The 25,186-nt window shown below is 38.3% G+C and overlaps 1 protein-coding gene across 5 annotated transcripts in view; it reads left to right on the plus strand.

Moving 5' to 3' along the window:
- Positions 1 to 25,186, plus strand: part of CDIN1 (CDAN1 interacting nuclease 1) — a 295,396-nt gene that overhangs the window by 5,324 nt on the left and 264,886 nt on the right. For 2 of the 5 annotated variants that reach the window (XM_043987890.1, XM_043987891.1), the window contains exon 1: positions 8,404 to 8,742. The exons of 1 other annotated variant lie outside the window; for it this stretch is intronic. In XM_043987890.1, the coding sequence (XP_043843825.1) occupies positions 8,527 to 8,742 (216 nt within the window). In that variant the 5' untranslated portion in view covers positions 8,404 to 8,526. Of the gene's footprint in view, positions 1 to 8,403; positions 8,743 to 25,186 lie in introns of those variants that run through there. 2 more of the 5 variants (XM_043987892.1, XM_043987894.1) reach the window with 1 other exon arrangement.

The following is a 25,186-nucleotide window of genomic DNA, read 5'->3' on the forward strand; positions in this document are numbered from 1 at the left end:
AACACCTTTTTAAATGCTTTGATATATTAGCTATCTATATATTATATGCAATGTATATTGTGCTCTATATAATACAAGCATCTGAGTATGATGCATAGATGTATACTCAAAAATTCCAATGGATCTGTGATCTTATCAGGTCAGAGGTTCCCATGAATGTGGCAGATCACAAAACAATCATGATGACCTATCTTATGTCCCTCCAATAAGTTACAAGGGGTCCACTCAATGTGGTGAAGGACTTCTTGTGTTTCTCCTGAAACTTTGAAGATATCAGTGGAGCATTCTGGCTGTCCATCTGTATCTGTCACCCTTACACATGACCAGATCACATACTCTTAACATAAAATTCCTTAATGGTATCTTTTATTTCTGTTCTTCAGAGTTGCTCATAGCTTGCAGCCTACTCTTATCCACTATGCACCTTTTCATTGCCTTATGTGATATTGATTTTTATTTCTTCGGAGACTTTTGAATTCCACATCTTATTGCCATATGGAAACACCAGCAGAATGTTAATATTAAGAGGATAAGCCTTTGTTCTCATGGGAAATCTGGAGTCATTAAAGGACCTTAACAAATTCCTGAAATTAGTTTGGCCTGCTTTCTTCCTTTCCAACTCTGGGTTCAGTTCTTTGAATATCCATATTGTCTGCTTAAACTGATGGATAAGCTCAATTAGGCAATCCATCTAAATGAATGCTGCAACCTGGATAACATTTTTCATCCATTTTGTTTTTCCTTTGTGAATGACCAGGCCAAATTCATTTTAGTGATTAAAGAACATCTAGTGGATGCTTTTTAATTCTCATGAAACAAACATAAAACAAAGACACTATAAACTCCTTGTGAGTAGAGATAGATAAGATAGTTTTATTATTGGTATTTGTATCCATAGTGCCTAGCACAGTACCTAGTACATAGTAGGTATTTAATAAATGCATGCTGATATATGTGTGTATATCTCATATCTACAATATGTTTACATACAAAGGCTTCTTCACCTATGACTTTGGCTTTGTAAGGAATTCCTGATATGGAAACTCCCTCCATCAATGCAGTTTGGAAATGTATCCATAATACAGTTTTAGAGAGTTGACTAGGGCACTGAGAGATTGAATCATTTATCCTCAGTCACACAACCAATACATGTTACATCAAAGATTTGAACACAGGTTTTTCTGACTCCAAGGCCAACTCTCTATCCACTAAGCCATTCTACCCTTCATATACATAAGATGTAATATACGTATAAATTTTTTTGTTAATGTTCCCTCAGTTTCTTGAAGGTAGGGACAAGTGTTTCATAAATGCTTGTTGAATGGAACACACATGCACTCATATACATATATAGACACATACACATATACATATATGTATATATATTTATACAATATATATTACATCTATACATGCACATAACCATTGAATTGCATTTGAGGATTTGACATGCCATTTTCTGAATTCATGCAATAATCATTATAATAATATAATTGCAAATGTTTCTAAGGGAGAAGGAAAGAGATAGTAAGAAAGATTATTATTATTAAAAGAAAACTTGACTCTAATCTCTTACAAGAAAAAGGAAGTGAAAGTTTTTTTGCTGGAAAAAAAGCAAAATTTGTTGATAGGTCATGAAGCTAGATGTGAACAATTCTATACCTTGCTGCTAGAAAAATCACATTAAATTGGTCTTCCTGATAAATTCCTTCTTTCCTACCTCTCTTCTCTTCATTGGTCTTCCCCTAAAAAGGAACCAGTCAAGAAAATTATTTCATCTGCTCCACCTCTCCTTAGGCAATACAAAGAAATTAAATCAGAAGTCCCACAAGTAGCTATAATTCACCCAGGTCAGTTTAATCATTTATCTTGCATAAAGCAGCCCTTGGTAAGGCATGTTACTCTCTTTGTGGGCTTTTTTCATTTGTAAACTGGAATTAGCTATCATGGTAATTCTTTCCCATTGTCTAGAATTAATATGAGGTATTACGAGTGGTCAGAAAGTAGGCTAAGATCCACAGGAATGAGTAATCCCAAGTACATTATATGGGTAGTGTTGAATTCCTATTTGTCTTAGCTTCCGATTAATAACTAAAATGTACTTTATATAGTATGAACTCAGGCACATTGAAAGAGTTAGGTGAGTAGTTTATTTTTAGGAATTGTTCACCAGCAGGAACAGATCAAAGAAAATAACTATGTTAATTCTAGTAGGGAATCTGAAATTCTCAAACTGCTTCCCATATGCTACCTTATTTATTCTTAAATATTCTTGTGACAGATATTAAGTAGCAAGGACAGACTTTCCAATTTAATAGGAACACTGAGGTACAAAGAGTTACCAAAAATCATACTGTTTTCTAGTCCCAGATTTTTTTTTTTGCCTTTTTCTGACAACTATTCCAAAATTCTGGGTTCAGTCCTAGATCTTTTGCTAACTAGCTGTGTGTTGGCAAGTCATTTAACTTTCCTGGGCCTTAGTTCCCTCATCTGTGAAATGAGAAGTCTGAATTTGATATTGTCTATGATCCTTTCCAATCCTAAGATTAAATGAGTCTGTCCATTCAACAATTATGTCATTCCATGTTTTATCTTACACTGTTTAAAATGGTTTGCTGCCTTTGGGGATCTAATAAAAACAAAGAAATACCGCATCATGCACAATCCCCTCCTACCCCATCAAAAGTCTCCTTTATCCTTAAAAACACTTCACTAGAGTCTATTAATAGTGCCAACTTTAGTCTTATACCTCTGCTTCTTCTCATTGAAGACCATGGAAATTAAGTGACTTGCTAAAGGTAGAAGAGACAGGATTCATGTCCAGGACTTCAGACTCTAGAGTCTGTACCATACTATTTCACTTGTGGTGGTGGTGGTGGTGATGATGATGATGACAACTACCACAATGACAGGTACAGAAGTAGTAGGAATAGATAAGCAATAAGGGGGGGGGCAGGGTAAAAGGAAAAGGGTTATTGAAATAAAATAATCCAGGTACATTAGAGAATAAATGGTTCAACTCAACTGCTTAGTGAAAATGGGTTTTGCTTTGGGTTTTGCAAAAGTTTTCTACATGCAGTGTCTACAGTCTTTTCTTGAGTCCCTGAAATATGGTTTCTGACTTCACTGATATGAAACTTCTCTCTCCTGTTACTCCTGATCTCTAAAGAGCCAAATCTAATGACTTAGTCCCGCTCTTCATCCTCTATGACTTCTCTGCAGCTTTTGACATTGTTGGTCATGCTCTCTTCTCACATATTCTTCTCTGAGTTTTTCTGACTCTGCTCTCTGCTTGTTCTCTTCTTACCTGTCCAATCTCTTTTTTCAGTCAACTTTGCTGATTCATCAACTATCTCATATTCATTAACTATAAGTATTCCCAAAGGTTCTATTCTGGGCCCTTTTTTCTTTCTAGACTTCCTCCCTTGATCTTATCAGTTCCCATAGATTTAATTATCATCTCTAATCAGATGACTCCCAGAACTATATACACAGCCCTAATCTCTCTCCTGAGCTTCATTCCTGCCTCATAAAGTACCCATTAAATATTTTTATCAGGATGTCCCAAAAGTCAGTATGTCCAAAACAGAATTTATTATCCTTCGCTAGCACTTCAAAATCTACCTCTCGTCTGAATTTCCCTCTTGCTGTTAAGGGCATCATCATCATCCTTGTAATCACTCAGGTTCATAACCTTAGTCTTCAACTCCTCACTCGCAATTATCCCATATATATACATATCTTGTTTACATCTCCACAACTTTTCTTCTATACATTCCATTCTAGAATAGTCACCTCCCTAAATCCAATCCCGTTCACCTGGGCCTGGACTATTGTAACATGCTCCTATGTGGTCTTCTTGTCTCAAGGTTTTTCCTACTCTAATCCCTTCTAATAGCTACCTGAGATTTTCCTCAAGGGCAGGTCTTGATTATATTAACCTTCCTCCCCCACCCCAATAAATTCAAGTGACTCTGCTATTACCTTCAGGACCACATATGAACTCTGTTTGACATTTCAGTATCTTTACAACCTCCCAGCTTCCTACCTTTCTGGTCTTATTCATAATTCCCCTTCTAGCTCTCTCTTTGATCCAGCCATATTGATCTATTTGTAGTTCTGAACATATAACACTGCATTTCCTATCTCCATATCTTTGTATTTGCTCCCTCCCTTTGCATTCCCTCAAGGCAGGAATGCATTGCCTTCTCACTTCAGCCTCTGGGAACAGAAAGAAATGAACTGCTTTCCTTCAAGACTCAGATCAAGGGACACCTCCTACATGAAGCCTTTCCTGATCTCCCACCTCTGAGAGTATGCCTTCCAGCAAATATCTTGTATAGTATATCCATCTCCTATATTTCATATTGGTTCCCCCCCCCCCCATTTGAATATAGTTTATTTCAAACAATTTAGAAAGGCTTGGGAATTTTGAGGAACATGATGGCACTCATACTTCCTAGGGAATTCATGATGAAACATGCTATCCACTTCCAGGGAGATACAATTCAGATTATAGATGGATGGATGGATGGATGGGTGGGTGGGTGGGTGGGTGGATGGATAGATAGATAGATAGATAGATAGATAGATAGATAGATGATAGATAGATAGATAGATAGATAGATAGATAGATAGATAGATAGATAGATAGATAGATAGATGGATGGATGGATGGATAGATAGATGGATAGATAGATATGATGTAGGAGGTATAAAAGGGTTAATAGAAAAACCTAAGACCCAATCTTTAATTCAGATATGAGCTCTAAAAGGGATTCAGACCCTAGTTAATGGATAACTTACAGGTCAGGATGCTGGGTTGTCATGCCCACAATGATCAGTACCCATAACAGCACCATAAAGGTCAGGCCATATAATAATAAGACACAAGACAGGATATATACATTCTTTTTAAGTCTTTTTTTTTTTTAGGCAATTGGGGTTAAGTGACTTGTCCAAGGTCACACGGCTAGTAAATGTCAAGTGTCTGAGGCTGGATTTGAACTCAGGTCCTCTTGACTCCAGGGCCAGTGCTCTATCCACCGTGCCACCTAGCTGCTCCTAAAGGATGTAGAAATTCTAATGAAAAATGAAGACGTTTTGAAACTAAGCATGGGAACCAGAAAGAGACATGTGCAGAAAAGGCTAAATTTGTCCCCAGATTCACCTTGTGACATGTAAACCCCCAAAACACACCTCCACTGAAAAAGGTAGCACCTTGGGGGTTGGTTTAGGAGCCCAGGAACTCCAAATTAGGATAAGCCCTCCCCTGTACCTCCCAAAGGTGGAGAATATTATAATGAAAGGGAAGCCCTCCCCTGTACCTCCCTAAGGTGGAGATGATTATAATGAGACTGATAATCACTTTATCTAATATATATATATACACACACACATATAAACTGCCTTTCCTTTCCTTATTGGAGAGATACCTTTCTAGCATTCACCCACAGTATTGCAATAAAACTTGGGAAACTGAGTCACTGAGTCTTGTAATTCTTTTGGGATGACTCACGATCAATCTGACACTAAATTCCATTCCACATCAGATAGATAGATAGATAGGTTTGAACTTGACTAATGTGAGAATTTGTTTTGCTTGACTACATATTTTTAACAAGTTTGTTTTTCTTGCTTTCTCCATGGGTGATTGGGGTAGATATGAGAGGAGAAAATTCAAGGAACTAAAAATAGTATAAAAGTAATTTTTTTTTAAGGCAAGCTCTTTTTTTTAGGGGTAAGGACCCTTTCACTTTTAGCTTTGTATCCCCAAAGCTTAGCACAATGCCTGGACTATAATAAGTGTTTAGTAAATGCTTATTGATTGATTTAATCATCATATTTCCTGTTCCTTAAAAAGCTGGGAGTAAGGGGTCAGGTAAGAAGAGGGAGAATAAGAAGATATCAACTTGGATAAAAACTAACAAATAAATCTTAATTTCTTTCCAAAAACTGTATGAAAAATGTGTGGAGATCTGGGGTGATGGGCAAATTTATTTTTTGTGATGAAAGGGATAGGTCAATGACCCTGTGTTCAAATTCCTCCCTCCTGTTCATTCCCCTGTCCACCACCCCCACTCCATACAGCTTTTAATTTTGTGACCCTGGCCAAGTCATTTAACCTTTTTGTTTCAGTTTTTTCATCTGCAAAATGATAATAATGTCTGGTGTTTACACCATTCTCCTAAGGATCAAATGAGAATGTAAATGAAGCCTTTCATGAGCCCCATAGTGTTTACTGTGTGCCATATACTATTAGGATATAGGTATAAAAAGATAACAATTCCAGTTATTGTTATTATTCTTGTTATTATTATTCTCCTGACTTCTATATAGTAAACTAAGCTTACTTATCCCATGTTGCTTAGTATGATTTTATTTCTTTTTGGAAAGAATGAAGAGAAAGTTGGGCTTCCTTGTTTTCTACCTTATGCTTATAGTCACCGAAGAAACTTTTTACCTATAAACATAAAATATATTACACAGAAGGATGATTATATTAATAGCTCTGCTTTCCCTTTTTAAAGACAAAGGTGGTTCTTGTAAATTATCCATCAGCAACATTTTATTGGGTATTCAAACAGTTTTCAGATTACCAGTTGCTGAACAGTTTTGAAATATTCTGTAACCAATTGTCTTAAGGGTTCCCTGCCCCGCTCCCAACAGAGGCCCTGCATGGTCAAGAGTGTTTATTGCTCAATCACAGATTCTTAAATGAGACTCATTTAAGTCATTTAGTCTGTGTTCTGTGTTCTTCTGGGTTAATGCCAAAATAACCTTCTGGATTTGGGACCAAATAGTAAAATGACTGTTTGGCAAAAATTAAAAGGTGCCTCTTTTCCTTCAGTGATGTGGAGCTGAGTGTAGGGGATGGAGCTGTGTAAAAGCTATTTTTAAAAAAATAATTTCTACAAACATCCCAAAACTGATGTTTTCTATCAAAATCTTACTGCTATGAATTGGGTACAAGGAGATGTGAAAGGGTAAGGAATAGGGGAACAAGCAGCTTCTGCTTAGCATCAAATAGCTTTCATGTAAAAGTAGTGGCAGGGTCAGCAACATACTAGCCAGGTGGCAACTCCAGGCACCGCTGCCATAAATAAATAGTTATGTACAAGTGTCACACAGCCAGAGCTGGATACAAAGCATATGGGGAAAAAACATTCTGATGTAAACATTTGGCAGAAAGCTAGATGAGTAAAGGACAGGTCTCTCTCTACTTGCTGAATTTTGTGACAATTAAACAAAAAGGAAAGGGAATGAGAAGGAAATTTTTAAACATGAATTGAAAAAATCTATAAAATTTCCTCAATATTTAACCTAAAAGCTATATGATGGCCTGGTATCTGTGCTTTCTGTTTTAAGTATTATTCAACCAAAGTTCAAGTACTTTCTTCCATTAAACAAAATTTTTGAAAAAACAGCTGACCCATTGCAACTAATGCCCCCCATTCCCTTCCCAGTAAAGCAAGCTGCTAAGTATGCATCAGTGTGCAGAGGGCCATTTAATTTTCCCTAAGATTTGAAAATCGTAGATCAAAGAGCGAGAAGGGACCTTGGAGGTCATCTAGTCCATCTCCCTCATCCTAAAAACGAGGGAACTGAGGTTGAGAGGTGAAGTGACTTGTCAGGTCACTCAGGTCGTAAACGTCAGAGCTGGGATCTTTTAACTGCAAATCCAGCAGTTAAATTCCACAGTGCCACAGTGAGAAAAAGTTGCATTGTTAAGTTGTGACTGAGAAAAAGCCAGTTTGTAAATTAAGGTCTAAGAATTAACTACTGCCCAGAAGGTGCTGCTGGTCCTGGGGAAGTTCCTATACTTCTGTCTAATTGTATTTTCCAAAATGCAAAATCAGTTTCTTCATTGTGGTTGCTCGATTTTGGTAGGGCACTCAATGCCACTTAAAATTGGGGTGGGGTCCCGGACCTCTGGGGCTGTCCTTAGGTGTGAGGGATTCCTCTGTACCTTTGCCCTTTCTACCAGGCTGTGGGGTTATTCACTCCCTATAGCTGCGCTCCCCACCTCCTGCACTCCCCGAGAAGAGGCGAGCTCGGACTCCAACGAGTCATTTTAACAGCCGTTTTCCAGGGTCTCGGCTGAGCACCAACTATCCTGTCCCTTAACCAATGCACTTCATGGGTAATTTTCCCCCCTAAAGGAAGCTCTCGGTGAGGGATTCTGAGGGAACCTCTCCCCAAACCGCCCGGCCCAGCACTGGAATGCAAGACAGCAACAGCGCGGGCTTTGTAGTACTGGAGTATCAGGCAGCCCGGAGTCTTGCAGTATTACTTCCTGGTTGCTTTTCCCTTAACTGACATGGCGCCTATTCGCCTTCACTTCCGCGCTCTGCGGCTGCTCAGAGAGCCGAGGTAAGGGCAGTCCCGCGTAAAGCCCGCGCTACTGCCGCCGCTGCCGCCGCCGCCGCCGCCGCTGTGAGCCTGGGGATCGCTGCTGCGTGCCCTTCCTCCCCGTCCCCAGCTGTGCCGCGTGCTGTGCTGAGGGAGGAGAGGGAGCGAGGGTGCATGGTGCCACCTATCTCCATCCCCAGACCCGTTGCCTTTCGGGCTGCATCGGCCCCTGGTGTCATTTCACTCCCCTCGGATTCTCGCTCCCCTCCGCCCCCTTCCCGGGCCAAACATGATATTGACCAAGGCCCAGTACGAGGAGATAGCTCAGTGCCTCGTGGCTGTGCCACCTACCAGGCAGAGCCTGAGGAAGCTGAAACAGAGGTTCCCCAGGTAAGTCTCCCGCTCTTTCTGCAGGGTAGCTACACCCCTGAGTCACCAGGTGCCACAGCACTAGTGGGTACGTACAGTGCTGGGGTCATAGGAATGCCAGGTCATTCATTGCATAGGTAGGGCTTATTGGCAGTATCACCACACCCCATATCTTCCAAAGAAGATCCTCGAAGTATATAAATGCCTTATATTCTCAGCGCCACAAAAGAGTAACCTTTCAATAAACTCTCCTTGGAGAGTGAATGAATAAATGAATGGGAAGAGAAATTTTGTAGGCAACAAGAAACTCACTCAAATATGAGGGTAACACAATCAATCAACACTCCATTTATTAAACGCTAGACGTTGTGGGGGTGTTGGGGATACAGTGACAAAAGTGAAAATGCCTTCCAGGAGTTTACAATCTAGCTAAGAGAGACACACGTGTAAATACGTAGATAGATACAAGATAACTAAAAGCATTAGCAGCTGGAAATCGCAAAGGCTTCAGGTAGAAGTTGGTTTTGAAGCTGATACTTCAAGAAAACCAAAAGATACTAATCCAAGGAGAGGTAAGGAGGGAGTGGATTCCAGGCACAGGGACTCAGCAACACAGATTATTTTGCCATCTGTACTCAGCACAATCTGGTGGCTTTCTGGGACTGTTATATGACAAGGTGGTCTGGTGGTTGCAGTCTCTTAATTCCTTCAGATAAGCTTTTGCCTTGAGAATATAAGTCTTAGTTTATTAATATGGTAGATATGAATAAGCAGATGTAGCAATACCTTGCCATAGTAGGTAGCTTGCTGATCATGGCATCAAGAAGACCTATGTTCCAGTCCCATTTGTGACATTAGTTGTGTGGCCCTCAGCAAGTAACTTAACCTCTTGGTGGGTCAGGTAACTCTGGTTTATTTCCTAAATCATAGATTGGATATATCTGGTGAGGAAGGAGTTTGCACAACAGGTGTTTCCTAGGAGGAATCACAGAACTTGTATTTCTGTGTTTTTGTGTGTGCCTCTTCCTCTTCTCCCCAACTCCCACCAAATAATTTTGTTTTCATTTGATTTCCTGGCCACTACTTCTCTTATTGAAATTAGAATAACAGAATTTGTAAAGCCCTAAAAAAAATCCAGTTCAACTCTAATTTTGCAAATGAGCAAATTAAGACCAAATTTGCTTAAGATTACCTGGTTAGTAAGTGGCAGAACCCAAAGTAGAAGGCAGGCTTCCTGGCAAATAAGTCAAGTCCAGTCAGGTTACTAGATGAAGATTACAACTCTTCCATATACTAAGTTAATTAAAGTTTATCCTTCCACAACACAGAACCCATTATCTTGTGCTCCTAACCTAGCCCTTCTAAGTACCTTATATCTTTCTATAGTTTAGTCATACTCAACTTTTTTTATTTTCTCACTCCTCCCGCTCCACCACTATCCAAGCAGTTTCAAAATCTTATCAACTTTACCTTTGAAACATCTCTAATATCTATCACCCTTCTCTTTAGATTACAATCACCATCCTACAGGTCCTCATCATGTCTCACTTAGACTATTGCTATAGTCTCCTAATTGGTCTCCTTATTTCTAATCTATTCTCTCTTTAATCCATTCCCCACACAGCTGCCAAATTGATTTTCCTAAATCATAGGTCTGACCATGATGCTCCTTTGGTCAGGATGATTGAAGCTTCTCATTTCCTTTATGTTAAAACACAAACTCCTGGCATTGAAAGCCCCTCATAATTTGGCTTCATCTTGTGTTCTTCTCCCTCTCCCCTGCCCTTCCCCTCCTTTCTTTTCCCCCACCTTTCCCCTCTCCCCCCCCTCCCTCCCTTTCCCTCTCTCTCCCCCCTTTCCCCCTCTCTCCCTCCCCACTTTCCCCCCTCTCTCCCTCCCTCTTCTCTCTCCCATCCTCCCCTTTCCCTCTCCCTCCCTTCCCCTTCCTCTCCCTCTCCTCTCCCTTCCTCCCTTTTACTCTCCCTCCTTCAGCCAAATTGGCTACTTGTTATTCTCCACTCATGAAATGCTGTATCTGGCCTTTGTGCCTCTCCCATTCTTCTTCCCTCTGCTTCTTGAAACCAGTGGCTCCCTCAAGAAGCCTTTCATCATTTTACCCCAGTTGTTACTCCTCTCCCCAGTCTCCAATCACTGTGTATTTATTTTGTATCTAGTCCACCTATTTTGTAGCCTTTCATTCCCCCAAATACAATGCAACACTCTTGAGGGCAAAAGACTGTTTCATTTTTGTATCAGTATCCCAAGTATTAAGTACAATTCCTAGCTCTCAGTGGATCTTTTTTTTTTCTTAGTGTATACTTTAAAAATGACTTGTTAATTGAATTTTTAAACACAGATCCATTCCCCTTCCGCCATTCCATTCTTTCTTAAGGCAATATGCTATAAACACATTTCTATCATGATGGGGAGAGGGGCATATTCCTTGATTAGAGTTTATCATACTAGTGTTATGAGTGATAAAAGATGTTTGTGTAATTCATCTTTAATTTATGAAAATTAAAACATGGTCTGAACTATGTGATACAGGAATCAGGAGAGTTAGGTTCTTTTTTACTCTTGCCTCTATCACTTTTCTAGCTGGGTGATCCAGGGCAAATAATTTAATCTCCTGGCCTCTCAGCTTCCTCATTGGTAAAGTAAGAACTTTAGTTCTTTATTAAGCTAATTTTATATGATGATTGATATGCTATCATTGGATCCTTGAGGTTGGTAGTTTGTGTATTAACATGCCCATTTTGTTGGAAAAACAAAACTGATGAAACAGGCTCAGAAAGGCTAAATGACTCGGCCACAATCATGACAGAACTGTTCCAAAAACTCACTTCTCCAATTCAAGTCTACTGTTTTCTCCTGTACTTCTATTAAGTCTTTTTCAACTGCAATATTCTATGACTCTAATCCCACAGGTAATGCCCAAACCTCATTTTTTGTTTTGTTTTTGTTTTTGTGGGGCAATGAGGATTAAGTGACTTGCCCAGGGTCACACAGCTAATAGGCGTCAAATATCTGAGGCTGAATTTGAACTCAGGTCCTTCTGAATCCAGGGCTGGTGCTTTATCCACTGTGCCACCTAGCTGCCCTGCCCAAACCTCATTTTGAAGAATGCTTTCACCTTTATCTTCTTTAACACTTTTCTAAGAGCTTTAACAAGAAGAAGAATTGATCATTATAAGTTTTTATTGAGCCCTGCCTATTGTCTGGAGCAGCAAAATGGACAAAAGGGAAAGGGGATGGGGATACACAAACTGGAATTTTTCCAAGAAAAAAATCACTTTAGGATGGAAAAAAGAACAAAAAAGAAACCATTGTTATATTATTGTAGGAGTTTGATCCACTATCAACTATTATATAACGTATCTTTTTTTTTCTCAATAAGGAAATTCCGTCTCTTTATTGTTAGCTTTCCTTTTTTTTAGGTTTGTAGAAGTTGTTACTTTTTAGATTGCATAGACATTTCTACTCCAACCCACCTGTTGACTCACATGTCTATCCAGTTTTTCCCATTTCTTTTCCATGATATTTTTACTCTTCTTTCTGTAAAGCCTCACCTCTTTCACACTTTTATTTAGCAGTTATTTATTTATTAGGGATCCACTTGGTACATGATAGGATTGGTACATTGTACCTTTTTAAAAAATTGTCTTTTTTTCTTTCCTATTTCTCTTATCCAAGGTTTGTAGGATTGGGATAGGGCTGGGCACTGATCCTGTGATTTCATTGATATGGGTATCTCCCACATGAATAAACACCCTCTACGAAGGTAAATTGGCTCCTTCTTTGTAATTCATCCTCTTTGAGCTGTTGCCTAGAGCAGTGGTGTCAAATTCAAATGGAAACCAGAGGACATACATAAGAATCCCTTGGGGCCTCATTGATTTAGAGAACCACATATTAATGTTCTATTTTTACTCATTTTGTTAAATATTTCCCAATTACATTTTAATCTGTAAAGGCAGCATTTAGGATTGTTGCCCACAATGTGGCTGAGTGACCACCTCTGGCCTAGAGCCTTGATGGATTAATTGACTTGCCCAGAGTCACAGAGCTACTATGTTCAGAGGTATGATTTGAACCCAGGACTTCCTGGCTTTGAGGATGACTGCCTCTCATCTTTGTAAGAAAGTAAAAATTCTTGAAAGACTTGTAGGACTAATTTGGTCACTTTCTCCCCTTCCCCACTCCCAGTTTCCCAACAGTATTTGAGAAAATGGTGAAATGGTACTTGCTTGATTATATTGCTAAATACTAGGCTAGCCCTAATACTAGTTTGCCAGATATGAATCTAGGTACACTTAACTTAACTGGAAAGCATTGTGGTTAATAGCTTTTCAAGCATTCCTCACATAGACCTGGCTCTACAACTCATTACTTGTATGACCTTGGAGAAGTCATTTCTTCCCTAACCACTGGGTAAAATATTATTGTTATTACCTATCTCATTGGGTCATTGTGAAGAAAGTAGTTTGTAGGCTGTAAAACTAGATAAATAGGAACTAATATGGTTGAGTGAGATGGTCATTCCTTTAACCCCAATTGCCTCACCCCCCCCCAAAAAAAAAGAAAGAAAGAAACTTGCCCAGGGTCACACAGCTAGTAAGTATCAAGTGTCTGAGGCTGCATTTAAAATCAGGTCCTCCTGAATCCCAGGCCAGTGCTCTATCTACTGGGCCACCTAGCTGCACCCCCTGGGCAAGTTTCTTAAAACATCTGGGCCATCTCCATGTCCTGATACATATCTTGCCACTGGACCCAGATGGCCCTGGAAGAGAGAGTGAGGCTGGTGACTTTGCACAGCCCTCCCTTACTTAAATCCAATTCACTGCAAGTCATGAGGTCACCTCGGGATGTCATGGTCCTCTTCAAGAATGAAGGACAAGGGGCAGTTAGGTGGTGCAGTGGATAGAACACCGGCCCTGGAGTCAGGAGGACCTGAGTTCAAATCTGGCCTCAGACACTTAACACTTACTGGCTGTGTGACCCTGGGCAAGTCACTTAACCCCAATTGCCTCACCCCCCCCCCAAAAAAAAATAAAAGACAAACAATAACAAAAACAACAATTCCGCGCTACAAGTAAGCTTAGAGATTACTGAGTTTTCCCCTTCACTTTAATGAGGGGTAAACTAAGGTGTAGAGAGAAAGTAAATTGTACTAAGTCCCATATACTTAGTATTAGAGCTGAGATGGTCTGAGTTAGAATCCCAGGCTCAATTTGAGTTCTCTTTCCTTTATACTTACTCATTCCCTTTAGATTGCTAATAAATAAGTAAATAAATGTGAGGGAAAAACAAAAACTCTGTGCCTTATGGCTTTGTGGAGAAAGAGATATATATCCAAACTTTCCTCATAAAATTGCAGATTGGTAGGCTCCCTACCAGCTAGGTGGTGGAGTGGATAGAGCGCCAGGCCTGGAGTCAGGAAGACCTGAGTTCAAATGAGACCTCAGAGGTTTATTAGCTATGTGACCCTGGGAAAGTCACTTAACCCTCTGTTTGCTTCAGTTTCCTCACCTGTAAAATGAACTGGAGAAAGAAATGGCAAATTACTCCAGTATCTTTGGCAAGAAAACCCCAAATGGGGTCATGAAGAGTTGGACACCACTGAACAACAAACAGCAACAGTAACAAGACTCCTTAGATTTATTCTGGCAAACTACTTATAAGAGATACAAGAATAATCATGGCTTTTTATCCAATAATATTACCATTATTGGCAATATGTCCTAAATATTTGGTGGAAAGCTTTTTTTTTTTTAATGATTTAAACTGGAAATGGTGTTGGATTAAATTGCCTTTGAAATTCCTTCTGGCTTCAGTTCTGTGACTCCATAGAAATAATAAGCATTCATTAAACTGTATACCAGGTACTGTGATAAGGGCTGGGAATATAAAGACAAAAATGAAACAATCCCTGTTCTTAAGGAGTTTGCATTCCACTGGGGAAGACATAAGTATATATCGAATGCTATATATGTAGGTACATAAACATATAAAATGAATCAAAACAAATGCAAGGTAATTTAGTGAGTGAAGTATATTTTAGCTATGGGGATCAACCAATAGAAAGGTACAGAGATAGAAAAAGTAGTGGGATTTTTGTGGGTGTCTGTGTGTATCTATGCATGTGTACATGCACATGTGTATGTTTGAGATGAACCGTAAGAAGGCCAGGAAGGAGAATTATATACAATGAGGTTGGAAAGGTAGGCCAGGGCCAGATTTGAAGTTACTTTAACATTCAAACAGAGAAAGAATTTGTTTTATTTTTTAGGAAGCGTGGAGGAACTGGAGTTGAGTAGGGAAGCAATGTGGCTAGAACAGTGTTTAAGGAAAATCACATTGGCAGCAGTGAAGAGTTGAGAGTGGGTAGAACAATTAGGAAGTCATTACAGCGGTACAGCTAAGAAGTGATGAAGGCTTGAAACAGGCCAGTGATTGCATGAGTACTGACAAAAGGAAGAGATATGAGAGATGTTGTGAAGGCAGAAACAGCAGATCTGAAGCAGGGAAACCAACCAGCAGCCCATTGCAATAGTCCAGGTGTGAGGTGATGAGGGCCTGTACTTAGATGGTAGCCATGTCAGAGGAGAGAAGTGTTATGAAGGTGAATTGATAGGCCTTGACAACAGATTGTGTGTGCATGTGTGCATGTATGTGAGAGACATACAGAGAGAGAGAGAGAGAGAGAGAGAGACAGACAGATAACTGGAAGATGACATTTAGGTCGTGAGAGAAAAGTGGTACTATCCATAGAAATGCTGTGACTGTGACAAAATAGTGTGTATGAGACCTTAACTTCTTTGGGGTACACACATAGTGGAATCTTTGGGTCAAAGTATATTGTTATTTTATAAATCTCTCTCTCTCTCTCTCTCTCTCTCTCTCTCTCTCTCTCTCTCTCTCTCAAAGCACAATTCCAATCTGCTTCTCAGAGTAACTGCACCAATTCACAGCTCCACCAACAGTGTATTAGTGTGCCTGTCTTCCTACTATCCCTCCACTATGATTATTCCTATCTCTTGTCTTTTTCTTTTGCCAATTTTCTCAGTGTGAAGTGAAACCTCAACATTGTTTTGATAAAGATTTCCCTTATAATTAGTGATTTGAAGCCATCTTTCATTTGGTTGTTAATAGTATGCAGTTCTTTTGAGAATTTGGTTCATATTTCTTGACTATTTGCCCATGGGAGCACTGTTTTTCCATGACTGTAAGTTGATGATATTGACTATAAGTTGCAGAAGAGTTGCCATAGGTATTAGTAGAGGGACTTTTCTTTGCCCCAGAGTCCCCTATAAAACCACAAGTGCTGTAAAACAAACCAAAAAAATAAACATGAGCACTTCTTGTGATTTTATATGGCTGCAAATCTTGGAGCACACATCTTGGAAGAATAAAAATTGCAAATACCCCAAAAGTCATGGCTAAACCGTAGCATATAACTAAGGATCATTTGAATTCAAGAAATGCTACAAAGCAATGGTGTCAGATTCAAATAGAAAAACATCCCTACTGCCAGCATATTGACCTGGAAAGCCACAAATAAATATTGTCTCTTTGGTTGTACTTTTTTTTTGGGGGGAGGGAGGGGGAGGTAATTAGGGTTAAGTGACTTGCCCAGGGTCACACAACTAGTAAGTGTTAAGTGTCTGAGGCCAGATTTGAACTCAGGTCCTCCTGACTCCAGGGCCGGTGCTCTATCCACTGTGCCACCTAGCTGCCCCTCTTTTGTTGTACTTTTATTTATTTTATTAAACATTTCCCAGTGACAATCTTATTTGGGCCACAGGAGGCTGGGAGTTTGACACCTTCATTGTAAAGGACCTTTCCAAGGATGGTTATGATGGGAAAAGAGATAGACCAGTTCAATAGTGAGGGTGAGGGAAACTAGATGGAAATGTCAATTATATGCTATTACTGTTAAAGTAATTCATTCTCTCTCTTTCTCTCTCTCTCTCTCTCTCTCTCTCTCTCTCTCTCACACACACACACACACACACACACACACACACACACACACACACATGGCCTACAGAGAGAAGATTGCTTGCATTTTCTGCAGATGACTTATAGAAATGCCTGGATTAGAATTGAAAAGGGATGAGGTGTGGAGTGTTTGTATTCCTTGCTGATGGAGAGGGGACTCAACATCAGTAAAATCATGGATTTTTTTTTAAGTGAGGTAATTGGGGTTAAATGACTTGCCCAGGGTCACACAGCTAGTAAGTGTTAAGTGTCTGAGGCTGGATTTGAACTCAGGTCCTCCTGACTCCAGGGCCAGTGCTCTATCCGCTGCACCACCTTAGCTGCCCCAAAATCATGGATTTAAAAAAAAATTTCCAGAGTATTAAATAATACATTTTCCATCACTTAACCCCAGTTGCCTCACTAAAAAAGAAAAAAAGCTAGCAAGAACTGGGATTCAAATTCTGCCTCTGAAGCATACTGATTTTGTAGTCCTAGGCAAGTCACTTAACCTTCTCAGTGCTCTAGACCAGAGATATCAGACTCATTCAATTAGATTAAAATATAATTGGGAAATATTTAACAAACAAAAAAAATACAATACATCATAGATGATGTTAATTTGTGATTTTCTAAGTCAATATGCTGCCCATTATGATCAATTTCTATTTGGATTTGAGAACAAATATTCTAGGCTACCCTCTAAGTTGCCAGGATGGTGCAGATTTGCTATGGTAAAGGGAGTTTCCTTATTTGAGAATTCCCTATACATTATGAAATCCCAGGTCTAATGCCAGGGATTTCTTTCTTTCTAGTGCCATTAGTGGTGAGCTTCATATTTTCCACCATTCTTAGTGATAGAAATTTATCTCCAAGAACAGGATTAGTTGCATTCTATAGGTTTGGTCATAGAATCTTAGTTTTAGAGCAGGAAAGGACCTTGGAGACCAGTTAGTCCAACCTCCCAATTTTGCAAATAAGGAAACTGGGACATACCAAAGTTAACTGACTTGCCCCAGGTCACATCAATTAGTAATAAGTAAGTGGCAGAGATGGGTTTTGGACCCCAATTATATTTCTTTATCATTGTACCAGGCCATCTCTTTATTGTTGTGAGACATATATTAGCTTCTATGTAGTTTCTTGGATCATGTTGTTATTTAATTTTAATTTTATTGCATTGTGGGCTGAAAAGGGTCTCTAAACTATGACCTAGTATATGATCATTTTTTACCTATGTCCCATTTGTCCTTGAAAGGAATGTGTATTCTTTTCTCATTTATCTCTGTATATCTATGAATTCTAACTTCAGTTAGCAGTTCAGATCTTTGGTATCTTTTATTGGTAATCACTTTGACTTGTTACATTCTAGTAAGAAAGTTGAAATCTACTGGTTTGCTATTTTGATCTATTTCTATCTGTGCCCCTGTTAATTTTCTTGTTATGAATTTAACTGTCAATTTGTATGGTAAATATAACTTGACAATTGTTACATATTTGTTATACATCATTCACTTGACCATTATGTAATGGTCTTTTTGTCCCTTTGCATTTCTGAGAATTTGGATTCCATTTTATCTTATAGCCTAACACATTTTATAGCTACCCCTAATTTTTTTGTACTTCTAGTTGCATGATACAGTTTAGATCAGTCTCTTAATTTTAATCTAGTTTTATCTTTTATCCCCCCATAGATATCTTTCTAAAAGCAGTATATAGGTGGGCTTGGTTTCTTGATTAAAGTTCAATTTTTTTTTGTTAAATAAATACTTTCCTGAATTTTAAGCTCTAATTTTAGTCTAGATAGATATTCTTTGCCATTAGGTTTTGTTATTGTTTTTCATCTGTGTGAAACAATTTTATAATAGTAGATATGCAGGTTTTTTCTTTTAGTGATTTTTACTCTTTTGTGTAGATAACAGTAGGTTCTTTTTTGTTTTTTGGTTTTTTGGTGAGGCAATTGGGGTTAAGTGACTTGCCCAGGGTCACACAGCTAGTAAGTGTTAAGTGTCTGAAGTCGGAATTGAACTCAGGTCCTCCTGAATCCAGGGCCGGTGCTCTATCCACTGTGCCACCTAGCTGCCCCATAGTACTGTTTTTATTCCCAAATCTTTGTTTCTGTTAGAGTAAGGAAAGATTGCATACTTTATTCTTACTTCATTATAACAACTCTTAACCAAAGGTAATGAGCAAGCTTAAAAGTGTTATTTTTGTTAGTCTCTTATTTAACTAGTTTATATTTTTTTCTTTTACTGATTGTATGGATCTCTTTCATTGTAGATTATTGTTGATAAATTGTTCTAGGTCCTATTTGTCTTTGAAGTGAGTTCTGTTTTCCAAACAACATGATCCTGTTTGTAGGTATATAATTTGGACGGTCATTTTTTTCTTAATATTTCTATGCATTAAAAAAAGTTTAATGTTTTACTTATTTAAAATGTTTCCTCTGTTATATCTTTAAATGTGACTTATTTTTAATTTCCCATATTTTATATTTATTTGATAATTACTTAATTTTACAATTATATGCCCTAGAAATCCACATTTTGGAATTTTTACGATTCTGTTTGCCTCATCTGGACCATTGTGGAAGATCTCTGATTATATCCTCAAATATGATACCTAGTTTTTTTTTTTTTCCTTTTTCATCATGACAGAATACGAGATTTAGAAGTGGCAGTGATGTTGGAACTCTTCTTGTCCAACCCTTCAGTTTACAGATGAGAAAATCGAGACTTAGACTGTGTTTTAAGTCCACACAAATAATGACAGAACTAGGTTTTGACCATAGGTCCTCTGACTTCCTCGTGGAAACATAGCAACTTTTAGCCCTTGGCTGTGGGCTGATAGTGAGGCATGGGGACCTAAGGAATGGGAGTCCCCACCATCCTTTGTTGTGGATCAAGGTGGGTCAGGAATTCCCTGGGCTATGGTCAGAATGAAGTGGATGAGTATAGTGTTTTTCCTATGCTCTTGTACCTTGCTTCTCAATGAGTCAAGGGTTTCTTTGAGATCTCAATTGGGCTTATGTACCAGTTTTTTGGGGGCAGGTTGGCAGAAATTCTTCTTTAAGGGTCTAGACTCTCTAGGCTCTTCTGTATTTGCCAGTCTTTTTCCGGCTCATGATGAGCTCAGACCAGTAGGAGACTGGAATTAGGGTTAGGGTGGGAAGAGACCAAAACAACTTCTGCGCCCTTTAACCGCTCAGATGAGAGGGGGTAGGGATATATGGAGTTTGAAGCACCAATTTGTTACATCTAGTTCAGTGCTGTCTCTGAGACTTCAGGGCTGTAGGACTCCTTGATCCTCTCAACTATAGCTGTAATTAAGTCATCACATTTCTCAATTTTTCTTTTTTTCTTTCTCTCTCTCTTTTTTTTTTTTAAGTTCCTTTTCCCCCTCCTTCTTTATCCCTGATGGGATAAGGATAGCTTGGGTAGTTTTTCATGATTGGTGAAGGAATTTAAGTAGGTAGGAACTGACTTGTCTGGCTTTCTTAACTGTTCAGACTTAACTATCTTGATTAGTTTTGCATGATTTAGTTTTAGTTAACTGGCCATTTGCTTTGTGATTGGTGAATTCACAATTCACAGTTGCTTAAAAATCTATTCTTTGGGTTTTGTTGGGGATTGCCAAGCTGACTGCTTTATCATTCCAAGGAATTTATTTTTATATTATTATTAATATCATTATTATTTAGAAACTGGTACATTTGCCCATCTGTAGGATTCTGGTGCTTTTCCCATTCTCTAAAAATTTTCAAACATTTTCAATGGTAGCTTTGATGAAGTACCTGGAAGTTCATTTGCTAAAAAATAATTCATCTGAACTTGCAAGCTTAATATAAAAGCACCTGGATGCTCCACATAAGTTTCTCTCTTAATTTATTGGGGATGCCAGTTCCCTCTTTATGATGTGAGTTATCTTTTCTACTTTGATGATCATTTCTCTTGCTGGAAAAGTCTAATGCAGAATCAGAGTTGTTAGATCTGCTTTTAATACTTCATGCTTTATTCTCTTCCTCTTGGTGCTTCTGACTCTCTAGACTAGGGCTTCTTAAACTTTTGCCACTCACAACCCCTTTACCCAAGAAATTTTTATACAACCCCAGGTATATAGGTATATGAAATAGCTTATACAAATGAAATATTTACCATCAAATGGTACCATATGGGTTTATGACCAACAGTTTAAGAAGCTAGGCTTTAGACTTTACCACCATGACACGATTTCAGCTGTCTTCTTACCTCTGCCATGCTGGTCCCCTTGTTCCATTAAAGAGTTCCTGTCAGCACTCTCCCTTTTGGGGATGGGTCCAGGCTGGCTCTGTTATATTCCCTGCTCAACTGTGCTTCTGACTATCTAGATTTTTCTCACTATGCCTTTTGACCCCTCTTCCCCATCCCCCACTTTTATCTGCACCCTTTTAGCTGCCTTCCCCAATTAGAATGTAAGCTATTTGAGAGCAGGCACTGTTCTTTTTCCTTGTATTTGTATCCCAAGAACTTAGCACAGTGTCTGGCACATAATAAATGTTTATTATTTTGTCACCCATTAACACACTCCTTTGTTGCCAAAGTGGGAGCCTATCCATTTGTTTTCTGGTTTCTTTATGCATAGCCTCCCATATTGGTTGTTGCCTTTTTCATGTGTTGCTATCTTTTGCTTATTCTGAGCATTAGATGACTTGACATGAAACCTTCAGTATTATGGCCCTTCTTTGCCTTTGTTCCTAAGGTTTTGTGATTTCCATTCTAAATTCTCTTAAAGTTTGGGTTCATTAGCAAAGATCCCAGTTAGAGCCACATTGATTTCTTTACATGTCTCCTTCCCATATTCCTTCCTCTTTGAGATTCTATTTGGTTATGTAGCCATGTTGTGGTATTTAGACCATTATTATTGGTTAATAAAATCTCAGGGTTAAATCTTAAAGAACCTCTCAGGACTACCTACCTAAACATTAATCCCCTTCATACTTGCTAATTCAGTTTTACTCAGTAGCTAGGACAAACCATTGACTTCTAGGGTCAAGAATTGATTGGCCTAGCACAGAACACATTTATACTCCAATGTACAAAATCCAGTTTTGCAGTTTGAGGCAAGGTCAGGGAACTGACACAGAAATGATAACAAAAGAAAGTTTATGTGTGTTTTGCTTACTTGACAGTGAATACCTAAGTCTTTCTCAGCAGACAAAACACAGCCTGGTTGCTAGAAACTTACCCCAAATCTTTCATAATGAATCAGTTCTTTTCTTTGAAATGCTCAGATTCAATGGCTTCAAGGGACAGCATAGAGAGTTGCATAATTCTTTTATTTTAGTTGTATCGTTCATTTAAATGTAATCTTATTTCTGTATTTTTAAGTTAAATTCCTCACTTTATAGTTTTCTTATTCTTTTGATCACATCATCAATGTATTTCTGGTAGCAATTCAATTGAAGAATTTATTAATTTTTATGAATAAGAATACTCGGTGATAGGGATGCAAAGATAAAAAATGAACATGTTCTTGTCTCCTAGGATTCTTCATTCCAGCATAGACATACAGTACATAATACAGGTAAATAAATGTAAGATGATTTATGGAGGGAGAGAGCATGCACAATGGGGAAGCCAGAGATTTTAAGAGTTAGAGCTGACGAAGGAATACATGTATGCACAGAGATGGAAGATGGCAAGGGAACAGCTAGTAGGCCAGTTTGGCTGGAATGAAGAGGAGTCATAGGAAATAAGTCTGCAAAGATGCTGGCAACCAGAGTAGTGCAGGACTTTAAATGCCAGGCTGAGGAGTTTATATTTTATCATAGAGTCAATAGGCAGTTGCCAGAGATTTTCAAGCATGGTAATGTAATGGTCTTATCTGTGTTTTGAGACAGTTGTGTAGAGTAAAGCTTCTTAAACTGTGAGTCATGACCCCATATGAGGTCATGCAACTGAATGTGGGGGTCATGAAAAATTTGGCAGTAAATGTTTAATTTGTATACCGATTTTATTTATCTTCATACCTAGGATCACATGCAAATTTCTCAGGAGAAAAGGGGTTGCAAGTGGAAAAAATTTAAGAAGCCCTGGTGTAGAGGTTAGATTGGAGATGGGAAAAAATAGAAGGTGGGAGAGAAATGAAAAAGCTATTGCAATACAAGTGGAGGCAATGAAGGCAGCATGTATCTGAGTGGAGTGGAGTAGAAGAAATATCTGGGAGAGATGTTGTGCAGGTAGGACCAATTATCAACTGATGAAACATAAGGAGTCAAGGATGACTCCAAGGTTGTTAATCTAGGCAAATGGGAAAATGATTGTAACTTTAATAGAAATAGGAAAGTTGGAAGGAGCTGTAGTTTTAGAGAAGGAGATGATGAGGTTTATTTTGGACATTTGGGGCTTGTGATGCTGATGGAACTTTGAGGTAGAACTGTTCAGCATGAAGTTGATGTGGTACTGGAGTTTATGAGAGAGGTTAGGGTTGGATATTTTGATTTGGAAGTTATTTCTCTAGAGATAATTGTTGAACCCATGGGAACTGTGTAGAGATAAAAGTGACAGATAAAATTTCCAAAGTAGTGAAAATGGTTCCTAAAGGCAGAAAAAAGACTAGCCAAGCCTGAACTAGGAATTCTGCCAATGAAAGATAATTCATTTATATGGCTTTCGAAAATACTGCTAATTCGTGTATACTGAAAAGATGGCCAGTGGTATTCTTTATATTCATCATGAACCTATACCATGATGGCTGAGGGGAAAAAATCCATATGACTGTTCTATTTCTTTACTTCCAAAAGGCTGTTAAAAGACTTGAAGACATTATTATTTTGTTACTGAATGGCTGTTGAGGTTTGACTCCTTGTAAAGGAATCTTTTTTTAGATGTATGGCTTTTCTACCCTAAAAGCTGTTTTATCCCATTTTCAGAAACCTTTAGCCTTTTGTTTTGCCTTTCATGAAAAGGTAAGAGTAAGAATTGGAATTACTACAAGGGAGCAGTTCAAAGAAAATCATAGCTAATGTTATCCCCAGAAGAATCCGCACATTGACTATATTTACTATTAGAGTGGGGAAAATACTTCATTTTTATGGGAATCAAATTAGATTATTGACTTCATTCATTTTTTAAGTCTACATTACACACATGGAACTTTAAGCTACTAAGTAATAACACATACCAGTATGTTTACTTGTACAATAAAGAGAAATTAAATATTTCCTCCTTGGAGAAAAGGTTCAATTTAAGCTTAAAGTAATAATATTTTATTATTTGACTTTCAGACAAAAGCAGACTGAATTTACCATCATATATTTATTTCACACTTGGCACCATTTTTGCCATATCAGTTGAATTTTTGCCTTCAGAAATTATAGCTTCTAAGTCAACTGATATACTGTCATAGTGTGACCCACATTGAAGTAGAAAAGCTGAACTTTATATATGTACATCCTATATAAGGGGCCCACGATCAATGTTCTTTTATGATAATGTGGGTAATTCATTATACTAAATCCCATCGTAAAGTCACAAGCTTGCTCTAACATCTTTGAGCCGGTCACCCATTCATAATACTGTTCTTCTGACACTAACTAGCCCCAGTGAAGCTTGGGCTAAAGTGCTATTTTCGTGCAATTAGGTCAAAATCTGATCCACTAAAAAAGGGTTATTTCTGAGGATGGTTGAGCAGGAAAGAGATGATTATTCCTTAGAGGTGGTGGTTTTCACCGGTGGTCAAAACACCACTGGAAAAATTTGGAAAACTAAGACATGCATACTAAATATTTTTTGAATGAATGAATGTAGGTCATTTTTGGGGGGCATATTAGTTGATCCCTGCTGCCATCATCTTTCACTCATTTTCTAGCTTTACTACCTCATAGGAGGTAGTAGACACATAGAAACATATACAGTGTTTATTAATAAATACTTGCAATAAGAACTCCAGTGCCCAGTTTGCTCTGATCTTTGGCCTTCTCCAAAACCTGTGAGAGAAGATCATTTCAACAGGGTCATAGAATTTTAGCATTAGAGGAGTCTTTAGAGATCATCTAGTCCAATGAGTTGGAAATCTCATCTCTTCCTCCATTTATCCTGTTGGTAGGATAGTAAATGCCTCAATTCAGTTTCAAGATACATATAAGGCCAGGGTCAAAACCTTTTGATTCACCTGTTAATGTGGTGATAGGGATTCTTTACCATGTGGTAGAATGTTTCATTATAAATAGGCCTAATTCTTCAAGGCATCCATGATGTGGGCAAAATGTATAACTTGTCATGTGATGTTTTAAATTTGTTTCTGTTTACAAACCTCCAACATTAATATAAGCTTATACTGAAGGTATGATATTCTAGTGTTTATTTTTCTGATAGTATTGGTAGCAAAAGCTAATAAAATTTAAAATTAACTTGCACTTCAAGTCTCATTGAGCTAAGATGGGAAATGGACTGATGATGAGACAGAAATCTTAGTTACAGTCTTATCCTATTTTATTTTTATTATT

The sequence above is a fragment of the Dromiciops gliroides genome, chromosome 2 (assembly GCF_019393635.1).
Source record: "Dromiciops gliroides isolate mDroGli1 chromosome 2, mDroGli1.pri, whole genome shotgun sequence".
Classification (NCBI taxonomy): Eukaryota; Metazoa; Chordata; class Mammalia; order Microbiotheria; family Microbiotheriidae; genus Dromiciops; species Dromiciops gliroides.